This window comes from Rhinopithecus bieti, unplaced genomic scaffold (genome assembly GCF_001698545.2).
Source record: "Rhinopithecus bieti isolate Rb0 unplaced genomic scaffold, ASM169854v2 scaffold_81659, whole genome shotgun sequence".
Classification (NCBI taxonomy): domain Eukaryota; kingdom Metazoa; phylum Chordata; class Mammalia; order Primates; family Cercopithecidae; genus Rhinopithecus; species Rhinopithecus bieti.
In genome coordinates, this window is record NW_016837762.1 from 278202 (window position 1) to 290472 (window position 12271).

At 39.3% G+C, this 12271-nt stretch overlaps 1 protein-coding gene across 7 annotated transcripts in view; it reads right to left on the reverse strand.

Annotated features, from left to right (window-relative positions):
* The window catches only part of FRY (FRY microtubule binding protein), a 275761-nt gene that overhangs the window by 226428 nt on the left and 37062 nt on the right, over window positions 1-12271 (reverse strand). For all 7 annotated transcript variants that reach the window (XR_001884138.1, XR_001884139.1, XR_001884140.1 and 4 more), the window contains exon 2: window positions 668-867. Coding sequence is in view for 4 of the 7 variants with exons in the window: in XM_017865930.1 (XP_017721419.1) it covers window positions 668-867 (200 nt within the window). In the remaining 3 variants the exon portion in view is untranslated. The remainder of the gene's footprint in view (window positions 1-667; window positions 868-12271) is intronic.

The following is a 12271-nucleotide window of genomic DNA, read 5'->3' on the forward strand; positions in this document are numbered from 1 at the left end:
AACATAAGGCAGACTCACGCCTGCCTTATTTTCTACCAGAAGCATCTGCAACCAAAGACACTGACATCCAAGGGCATCATGTGTCTAACGAGAGAACTAAAGGTAAGTTAGTCAAGAATGTATTGTCTTTCACGTTTTAGAAATGGAAATGGTGTTTCTGAACGACTCATCGAAACACTTCCTCTGACAATATGGTACCAAGCCCTTAACTTCTCAAACTCAAAGTCCACACAGCCACTTGAACAAAATGATTTTTCTTGTCATCTACTTTAAAAACTGGACAAAAGATTTTGCCATATATATAAAATATGTGTATGATATATATATACACACATACATATATCACAGAGACTCTGAACACAATTTTTCTATGACTGATACTTCTTTGATCCTTCTTTTTGTTAAATTATGCTTATTAGTCCCAAATGCAGCAGTGAAGCATGCTACTGAATAGTATTTGCTGAAGATTGTTTTAAAATCCTCGACACTCAAATTGTTTCTCTTAGATCAGGGAACCTAACTATTACCTTTAAAACATTACCTATGATATTAAAGAACCTTTACAAACTAGAAGAAAAGCAATCCATCTTTTGTTAGAGTGTTTAAATCTAGTATAACAGCATACAGATGAAGTTTCGAAGAGGCAGGTCCCACGGCATGTACTCACCAGGGGCTCTGCCATAATGATACGAATCTTGCGTTCGGCCTGAGTGGTGAAGTTGACAAATAAACTTTTGAGGACATATTCTCCTGGTTTGCTGTCTGGGTCCACATTGATGGGTAACATGGTTGGCGGCCCTTTCTCCCTGTGTGTGCCAGAAGCAGGTGGAACAGGAGGCTTGATGTAACCGTTGCCAACGGGAGAAGCTGAAAAACAGAATGGGCATTCTTACTGGCTGAAAATAATGTCATAAATATTCAGATGGACTGTGTTAAACCATAAATATCAGGATATGAATCGTATCAAGAAAGTCACACTTAATATTATAACCTGGCCTTATTCTTTGGAAATGGTGTCAGAATTTTATTATTTTCATTATACTATGTTTGTGTCATACCATATTTGGTCATCTCAAAATTCTAGTCACTACGTTGCTTTAGGTAAATTATATTGGAAGCTCATACTATAGCTGACCAATCTTACAATACTTAAGATGTTTTTGGCTTATTTTTTGTTCTAGGGAAACAGCAGTCCCATGTAGAAAATGGGTAGAAAATGTATATGGGAAAAAAAGTGATTTCTTGTCCAGGTTTTCCTCATGGTCAAGAGCTCTCTGTCTTCCGTGCTTCGTTCTAATAATGGAAAAGACTCTGGGTCATTCCTTCCAGAAATCTTCAAGAATCAATTTTCAGAAGCCAAGCTGGCTCTTGCTCTAGAAAGGGATGCACCTCTTGAAAGATACAAGGCTCAGGCAGTGCCCTGTTTGCCGTCCAAGGTGTGGGTTTAACTTTTCACTCTCACCACCCTTCGGCTCAAGTTGGGACACCTCTGTGCTTCCTTTATAAAATATGTAGGTTCCCCACGAGTACTACATCTTCAACAGAGGCAGCTCTTAAAGCTCTTGATGAGTGGCCTCTGTTCAGAATGCCACAGAGTCAGACACTGTTTTAATCAGACAGTTGCTAATCTTTTTTTTTAATTCATAAATGCAGTTTCAAGTCTCTACTTTTTACAGTACTTTGATATGTTAAATTCTACCACCCCTCCCACACAAGCCCTTATAAGATGGTCAGTTATTAATATCCAAAGAAAGAAATGTAAGAGCAAGAGGGCTTAGGATAGAGGCTTTGGGAATGCTGAGAACAGGAAGTATACAGTTAAACATAAGTATTTAGTTCTGGGTAACTGGATATGGAGATTAAGGGAAAGAGTCAAGTAAAAAGTGAGTTTCCAGTTTGGACACTGGATTGGATATCAAGAGAATGGTGGTGTCATCAATATTAAAGGCAGAAGAAAGTTCTCCATGAAAGTTTGATACTCTTTTCATAACTACAAATAAATGTAAGGCTTCTCTTGCCTCCTTTCTGTGTCAAGCCAAATTCTGAGGAAGCAGTATAACATTTTGTTTATTAAATTACGAATATGTCCCCAATGTTACATAGATGGCTCTCCCTCACCTTTCCTACCCTTCCTCTGTAATTCATTTAACCTGACATAACAGTTGAGGAGCCTGTTACATCTGAACGGTCTTTCCAGATTTCAGCTACCACTAAAATGTAAGAATATGGCCTCGCAAGTGACAAAAACATAATAAAATGTCTTGCGTATTATCTCGTTTCCTCTCCATTCCCACTGGCCACATCCTATCCAGGCCCTTGGAGGCCTATGGCTAGATGATTTTAATAGCTTCTTTGCGGACATTATTTCATCTATTTTCCATATCAAACTAATCTTTCTTTTGCATGGCTTTAATCATAACACGTTTCTGCTCAAAACTTTCAATAGCTCTCAATTACATCATCCAGCCTCAGCACCCTGGCCTGGTTTTGACAGCGTTTAGTAGTTTGCCTCCATACCCTCATTCAAGTCCTGCTGATGCTCTTACTGAGCCTGTGAGCACACTGGCCATTTATTCTTCCTTCTTTCTCTTCTGCAGCTCCTTTCCATTCTTTTCTGCCCATCTCTTCCTCCTCTTCATTCAGAGCCACTTCTAGTCGCATCTCCATAACACCTACCTCCACTAGGCCAGTCCTCACTGATTCGTTTCCTTTACAAGAGTTGAACATTTAACCCAAACTGTTCGGTGTTTTGCTTTGTTGTGCATATCCTACATTATCTATGAAAGACTCAAAAGACTGCTGCCAAGTAAAGTAATTATTGATTGGAGACAAGATTTTGTCTAGGGTCGGCCCTGTAATTAAACCATATACTCTTCTAGCAATATCCCCTAAAAGTTCCCTAATAAGACTGTAGACTCCCAGATGTCATCCGAAGTTCTTTGCACAGATAATACTCAATAAATCTCCTTAAATAACTAACTAAAAATGTCACCTGATTTTATTTCTGCAGGTCTGAAAGGGATTCCTGGAATAGGAACTACATGAGGAGATACAACATGTCAGAGTCTTTTAAGAAAGGATGTAGTAGTTGTGATAGATAGTAGTTTAATTTAATGACTTTAAATTAAATGGTAAGGCAAGCAGTGCACTAAAAGGCACTATTGATTGCAAAGGGGCATATTGAAAATCAAATGATGAAAATGAAGTCCTGGCCACTCCTCTGCTTCACCTCCTACTCCCCCAGTGCAGGCACCTAGTGGAAGTAGGAAACCTCCCCAATACCGGCTTAGAGAAGGACATAATGTCTCAAGACATCTTCCTCAGGGATCAAAGGCATCGTGCCACAGAACCAGAGACTGGCATATAAACCTAAAATGTCTATTTGGAGTATGACTTTTTATTATCTTTGGGTTTCCACAGGATCTGATCCATTTCTAGATGCAGCAATAATGGGGTTGATGTAATATATACAGTTATTGCAAGACAAGATCCTTAATTGCATGACTCTGGGGCCTGAAAGTCTTAACTACAGTGCACACATTTTCATGAGAGTGAAATTTTCATGAGAGGACCTCTGACAGTCCTGCAAGGCTGCATTTTGAACTAGAGAGCTGAAATGTAGACACCAGAAAACCTCTCAGACAAATCCTCCATTTAAACGGCTAAACTGCCAATTCGCTGCTATCATAAAAAATATTATTCATCACCCGTACTTCAAAGTCAGACATCTTTGTGAATACAGAGGTGATATTCAAAAAGATAAAACTGTATGAACAGCCTTATTGAGCTGGAACTATCCTAGCCCAGCAGAGCCCTGTACCAGAGCAGAAAATGATTCAAAGCGGGGTGTCACTCATCAGTCTGAGTTTCAAACACAGATCAACCTAGGCAGCTGAGATGCATGAACGATAATGGGGGAAGTGTACTTGAACTAGGTCCACTTCCAAGTTTCAGAAACCTCTCTTCATCCTACCCTAATTAATTCATGGTAAATCCTAGCCTCAGGATAATTTCAAAAGTAAACATTAGGACATGGCATCTTTCAATACCTGGGTTATTTGGTGACAATATAGTACAGACCAGGAAATGCATGTTCCCTGGTAGTCAAACTTGAGTCACAAAGTCCACACTGGTGTAAATATTAGAGCATTATCATTAGAAAGAAAAGCATCAGGCCCTCTCACAGCACGTGCTTGCCCTTAATCTATATATAAGTAAGATCAATTGTCTAGTTTCTAAATTCACAACAGTCTGGAAACAGAAAATTATAAGGGAGGGGGTGTAATTTCTATGGGTAGAAATGCTAGTAGCAAAAGAAGAAACAAAATCGCATAATTTAGAAAGCCGCCAGAACTTAAAAATGCAGTTGGCTGAATATGACAGTCTCACAGGCTTGAGGGTTTCGATTGGTGTTACAGTTTATGTTCATTATGAGGACCATAAGTCTCACAGAAAGGTAAAAAAGGTGGGGAAAAGACCAATATCAATTTCCAAAGGTTTCCATTTCAAAAGATAAAACTGAAAACTTTTGATGTATAAAAGGGAAAAGTCTGCTGCCTCTAAGAATTTAGCTCTCAAGAATTAAATCTATTCCTTCATAGGTCTGATTTTAATTGAAATTTATTTTGATTGAAAAAACAAAATAAAACATGGATTCAGTACTAGCCACACTGAGGTCCCATTTTCCAGGTTTGCAAATGAAGGCAGTGACGGAATCAACTCCTCTTTACCTGGGGTGCTGCTTTCCTTGCTTTTTATCCAGTCCTGCAAGCAAATCCTCCTACCTTTCAGGGTCCAGGTCAGTAGAGTTCCCTCCACCTGGCTTGGTCTGGGCCCTGCCAGCCAGTGCCATCCAGCTGCCCCGAGGGTCAGCCTTCTCTTCATGCCGGGTCTCTGGAAATAGGGATCTCTCCCAATGAAAGGATCCTGACAGAATCTTTGTCACATCTTCCCCATCCAAATACTTGTTGAAGAAACAATTGTTCCTGTTGCTTAATTTGTTGTATTAAAAACCCCCACTAAAATTTCTTGCATATAATGAATTTTAAAATCTGTTTTGTTTATTTTTAATTGTGGTAAAGTAGACAAAATTTACCATCTTAGTCTGTTTTAAGTGTACGGTTCAGTGGCATCCATGTGATGAATTTTTTAGCTCCAACTCCATCAGCCTTTATTCTCCTTTCCTTCATCCTATCTATCTTCATATAACAGCTCAATTTCTCTAAAAAGTCATTCACACCAGTGCTCCTGTGGTGGGGGCTGGTGTGGAGTGGAGAAGAAGAGCATCACTCTCACATATTAATTAGGTTTCTAATTATTGAATCCGTTTGAAATTTGCCTTCTCTTTATATTTTCTCATGTACATTTTAATCTTGGTTTTAACACGTTCTAATTTTTTTCTCCATTGCCTTCTTTTGTCTTAAATGGGTTTTGTCAATGTTCCTTTATTATTTTTATTCCAAATTCTGTTCCTAATTGGTTTTGTTGGATGGCTTCAGGAAGTGTTTTCTTGTGTTCACTGGGTCTCTATCTTTTATATTAAGCAGGGTCCGTTCCTTAAATTATGAGAAGTCTATTTTATAGTTGTGACACCCATTCTTTTTCCATTTATTAAATCTATTTCTGGCTGCATGTGATGATCTTTTGAATATGACTATTTGTTCCCCAATTTCACTGACTTATAGCTTAATTTTTAGGCTGGCTGCTCTTAGCCGGTTTAAATCTTCAGTACAATTTCCCTAAGTTACCAACATTTCCAGGGCAGACTACCCTCCTAACTGTAGCACCAACACAAACACCTTCACAGCTCATAGTTTAGCTACATTTTTATTACAACACTGAAATGAAACGAGTGTCATATAAGAGCTCCAGAGGCTAACTGGCATAGATGTTACAGGAAAGCAACTGGTTTTCTCAATCAGATTTTCAGAGAAGTAATACCATCTTTCATTAGAAACTATTGTTCATTGACTCACTCATTCATCTCAACCAATACTTATTTAATGAGTGCCTAGGCTTCAGGCACTGTTCCAGGCACGGGAAGATATTGGTGAACAAAGCGATAGTTCCTGCCTTAATGGAGCTTATGTTGTACTGAGGAGGGGTAACATAATCAGCATTTCATGTGTATACACACACACACATGCGCGCACATACACACAAATACCACACAGTCAGACTGCAATAAATTCTAAAAGAACAAGGAAAAATGAAACAGAGTTAAGTGGCCAGAGGGACCTGCTCTTCTCTATCTACAGGCATTCAGGTGCTACAGTCTAGGGCTGCTGCAGGAAGGAATGAACGCTATGTGTATTCTTGGTGTCTAAGAAAATCCAGGCACATGTGGCTTGGGCAGGATCTGTTTTCCTGATCCATGCATTTGGCCTGCCCCATATCTGTGTGTCAGTTACCATGGAGATGAGACTTTTAACCAGCCTGTGAAGGGCATGAACTAAAATGCTCAATGAGCACACTGCTTCCCCATCTTCCTCCAAAAAGTACTCCACTCCTCAGGAAGCAGAGATGTTTGGCCTGCTTTTTCACCGGCTTGCAAAGACAGACAAGCACAGAGCTAATTTTTCAAAACACGCATTGCTTTTACTGATGCTCCCATTACTGGAATTTTACCCAGAGTATTTGAAATAAAAAATGGCTTCCTTTTTCTTTTAATTGCTCCTGGGATTATATGCAGTAACCAAATATTCAAGGTAGTACTCTTCCTAGAAAGGTGATCTGATTAAACAACTTAACTTTATAGAGACTGATGTAACCTTATCTTTCAACAAAGGAGTAAATTATGAGATTTCTTTGTTCATAGTTGTACACAAATTGTTCTTTCTGCCGGCTCTCAATACTTCATTCATTTTTCGGGTTCTGAAGGCAAACCCTGTTAGTAACCAAGAGCTGGGATCTTTCTTTAGGACCACACTTTCCCTCTCAAATGCCTTTTCTCCTAAGACTTAATTTGTTTACTGGCAGTAGAGGAACATTTCATAAAACATAAACCAAGTATGACGCAGCTTCTTTGCGAACATGTCACTCTGTGTATAGAGCAATAACAAATTGTCCATTAAAGCAAGTATGAGGGAACTTAAGAAATGGCATGTAAAAAGGTACTGCAAATACTCAAATGGCCAGAAACCCTGAAAGTCATGTAAAGTAAATTAGGATAAAAAGAAAAAGAAAACAACCAAACATGACAGAAAGAATTATTTTCTTCTGAAGAATATTAAGAAATAGAAAATGTTGAGACAAGAAAAAACAATTAGTTTCAACAACACACAAAGATTGCTTACAAAGTGATAGATGATTCTTAAATAATTACTTATTTTAAAGTGGGCCAACAAAAGAATATCATGTAAAAATATACCAAAACACAATTTTTGCATTGGAAGAAAAGTATATCCAAAGGCAGGCTAAGTTAATTTCTGATTAACTTCCATAAAATTCTGATAATGTGAAATATTCCTCCCATTTTCATGGATTGCATACATTCCTCCTTTTACATACACTTTAGTTCTACAGTTCTCACGTTGTGTTCTTTCACGTTTCAGAATCTACATGATATCTCTAGATGAATTAGTATCTTTAATTCTTAAAATAATCCTACAAGGCTAATCTCCCTTTTACAGATAAGACCATGCAGGTTCAGAGAGGTTAAGTGACTTGTCTAAGGTTACGGAGTGGTCAACTCAGGACCTGACCCATGAATGTGACGACGTTATCTTGTAAGCTTCCCATATTGCCCTGTCTTTTATTTTTTAAATATATTTTTGTTTCTAAAAAACAATTTTTCTTTTATTTTGTTAACAGAAGATCTACCCTCTTACCACATTTTTAAGTGTATATTATTGTTAGGCTATGCGTACAATTGTATAGCAGATCACTAGAGCTTATTCATTTTGCTTAACTAAAACTTTATAACAATTGATTAGCAACACCCAATTTCCCCCTCCCCCTGCCCCAGGCAACCACCATTCTATGTTTGGGTTCCATTAACTTACCCATTTTAGATACCGCATATACGTGGAATCACGCTCGTATATTTAGAAAACCCCATCATCTCAGCCCCAAATCTCCTTAAGCTGATAAGCAACTTCAGCAAAGTCTCAGGATACAAAATCAGTGTGCAAACATCACAAGAATTCCTATACACCAATAACAGACAGAGAGCCAAATCATGAGTGAACTCCCAGTCACAATTGCCACAAAGAGAATAAAATACCTAGGAATCCAACTTACAAGGGATGTGAAGGACCTCTTCAAGGAGAACTACAAACCACTGCTCAATGAAATAACAGAGGACACAAACAAATGGAAGAACATTCCATGCTCATGGATAGGAAGAATCAATATCGTGAAAATGGCCATACTGCCCAAGGTCATTTATAGATTCAATGCCATCCCCATCAAGCTACCAATGACTTTCTTCACAGAATTGGAAAAACTACTTTAAAGTTCATATGGAACCAAAAAAGAGCCCACATTGCCAAGACAATCCTAAGCAAAAAGAACAAAGCTGGAGGGCATCATGTTACCTAACTTCAAACTCTACTACAAGGCTACAGTAACCAAAACAGCATGGTACTGGTACCAAAACAGATATATACACCAATGGAACAGAACAGAGAATAGACAAATGATATCTAATTAAACTAAAGAGCTTCTGCACAGCAAAAGAAACTATCATCAGAGTGAACAGGCAAGCTACAGAATGGGAGAAAATTTTTGCAATCTACCCATCTGACAAAGGGCTAATATCCAGAATCCACAGAGAACTTAAACAAATTTACAAGAAAAAAACAACCCCATCAAAAAGTGGGCAAAAGATATGAACAGACACATCTCAAAAGAGACATTTATGAGGCCAACAGACATACAAAAAAATGCTCATCATCACTGGTCATCAGAGAAATGCAAATCAAAACCACAATGAGATAACAGCTCACACCAGTTAGAATGGCGATCATTCAAAAGTCAGGAAACAACAGATGCTGGAGAGGATGTGGAGAAATAGGAACGCTTTTACACTGTTGGTGCGAGTGTAAATTAGTTCAACCATTGTGGAAGACAGTGTAGCGATCCCTCAAGGATCTAGAACTAGAAATACCATTTGACCCAGCAATCCCATGATTGTATATACCCAAAGGATTATAAATCACGCTACTATAAGGACACATGCAAACGTATGTTTATTGCGGCACTATTCACAATAGCAAAGACTTGGAACCAACCCAAATGTCATCAATGATAGACTGGATTAAGAAAATGTAGCACATATACACCATGGAATACTATTCAGCCATAAAAAAGCATGAGTTCATGTCCTTTGCAGGGACATGATGAAGCTGGAAACCATCATTCTAACCAAACTATCACAAGGACAGAAAACCAAACACTGCATGTTCTCACTCACAGGTGGGAGCTGAACAATGAGAACACATGGACACAGGGCAGGGAACATCACACACCGGGGCCTGTCAGGGTTGGGCGGCTGGGGGAGGGATAGCATTAGGAGAAATACCTAATGTAAATGACGAGTTGATGGGTGCGGCAAACCACCATGGCACATTATACCTATGTAACAAACCTGCACGTTGTGCACATGTACCCTAGAACTTCATGTATAATACACCGGGGCCTGCCGTGGGGTGGGGGGAGCAGGGAGGGATAGCATTAGGAGATACACCTGATGTAAATGACGAGTTAATGGGTGCAGGACACCAACATGGCACGTGGATACATATGTAACAAACCTGCAGGTTGTGCACATGTACCCTAGAACTTAAAGTATAATAATAAAAAAAGGAAAAAAAATAAAGTATAATAAAAAAAAAAGTGGAATCACGCAATATTTGTCCTTGTGTGACTGGTTTACTTCACTTAGCATAATGTCTTCAAAGTTCATCTGTATTGTTGCATACGGCAGGATTTCCTTTCTTGTTAAGGCTGAATCATATCCCATTGTATGTATATACCACCGTTTCTGTATCCATTCCTCATTCGCTGGTATAGTGGTGTTACACCATTCCCAGACTGTCTTTTAAAACCAATCAGCTGCCTGTGTTGAAGACTGTCCCCTTACCCATAGGCTTTGCTCTGGCGTAAGCTAGTTTTGGGACTTCAGGGGATGACGAAATACAACATAAATGTTGTAATTTGGAGAATGGGGTTTCCTATGGTTAGAATAGTTGCATACTTTCTGGAAAGACGAATATATCCTTAGGCCATGAAGGTCTCTCCCTCTGGGTTCTCTGCCCTCGTGAATGAAAATGCACTTTGTAGACATTAGAAGGACTTTGGGAAAGGCTAGGAGTACAAAAAAGAACTGAACACATGGGCCGGGCGCGGCGGCTCACGCCTGTAATCCCAGCACTTTGGGAGGCCGAGACGGGCACATCACGAGGTCGGCAGATCGAGACCATCCTGGCTAACACGGTGAAACCCCGTTTCTACTAAAAAATACAAAGAACTAGCTGGGCATGGTGGCGGGCGCCTGTAGTCCCAGCTACTCGGGAAGCTGAGGCAGGAGAATGGCATGAACCCGGGAGGCGGAGCTTGTAGTGAGCTGAGATTGTGCCACCGCACTCCAGCCTGGGGGACAGAGCGAGACTCTGTCTCAAAAAAAAAAAAAAAAAAAAAAGAATTGAACATGGAGGATCCATAAAAATATATGAGATCTGATTAATGACACACATACCTTGGAAAGACCCAGAGACTATTCTTTCCTAGATACACTGATGACATAAATTTTAACTGCCTGTTATCCTAACAAGGAGCAAATCTACTTGAAGGCACAGTTCTCTGCTTACCTCAATTTATGTTCTCTCAAAACCATTTTTGTCTCTGGTCTCCCCAGACTGAATACCCTGGAGAGAGTGAAGCCGTTCAACAAAGAGAAAGTTAGCATCAAGTGTCTGCCCTGTTTTCTTTTCTCTCTTCCTCCGCCTTCCAGTATTTTATCTGAGAGAAATGACAGTAACATTTCAGTGATTTCCTTTATAAATGTCTGTCATCTGCTAAGATGAGATTACATGGACGTTCCCCTGATTTTCAAAGTAGGTACTGTCATCAGAGCCTGAAAGAATGTCTGCCAAGATCCGTGTGCAGAGGAAGATGAGGTTACACTGACATTTCAAGGTCCTTTCTCACCAAAAGGAGATCGAATAACCTGCTAGAGGCAGGATAATCCTGAATTTCAACTTCCTTTTTCTCCCTAAGAGAAGTGACCAACTGTTCTCATTCACATGTCCTTTGCTGGCTCTCCTTTCTTCATTTTCTTCTCTTTTCTAATTTCTTCTTCTACTCACTCATTTTATGCCGCGAAATATCATTAACGTGAACTCTACAAATTCAAAAAGTGTAGATTATTTGGACAAGCCCTTGAGTTTTTAAATCTTAACTTCAAAAAAAATCTGCTGACTTACAATTTGAATTACTGGTACTCAGTCTTTAGCACATCACTGTCACCTGAAAGGCTGGACACCTCCTACCCCAATTCAGTGTCAGAGTGTGGGGTGAGACTGGAGAGTATGCATTTCTAACCAGTCCCCAGGTGATACTGGTGCTGCTGCCCTGGGACCCACACACTGACACCACTGATGGAAATAAATAGGAAGGAAAAGGAGGGCAATTTAATCAGTTAATCCAATTGTTTCTAATCTTATCTGCCTATAGAAAAACTGACATGCTTCATTAACTCCAACAAAGTTAACATTTTGTAGGTAAAATATAGTGGAAAGAACACTGAGCTCAGAGTCAAAGGTCTAAGCTCGAATGTGACTCAGTGACTTTAGGGAAGAAACTTGGACAACTGGGCTTCCGTGTCCTTGCCTGTTATTCTTAAAAATCCTAGGTTAGATGGACCTTTCAACTTCTACGATTCTACGAAATATACAAGTATGCAGTGAAAATGTATGAAAACGTCATTTGTTCAATATCTCTACAGTGTGAACACTTAATAATTAATAACTTGCCTTCCCTTAAATTAATATGAATTAGGGAGATTCTATCATCTATCCTCTCTATAGAGTAAAGCTTTACAAATAATCCTGACCTTTCCAATTGTATCTTCGCTTCTCTGGTTTCATTAAATTTTAAGCCTGGAAACTCCCTAAACTGCAGGCAGACAGTGGGGAAGCCAGTCTTTATTCCTACCTGTAAACTCATGACTTTTGTTTACATTTAAAAAAAAGTGTACTGAAAGTCTGCCTTGTGTCTAAACTAACCCCATGTTAGGCCTAGTCTCTGTTCTGGGCCATGGAGTAGGTGG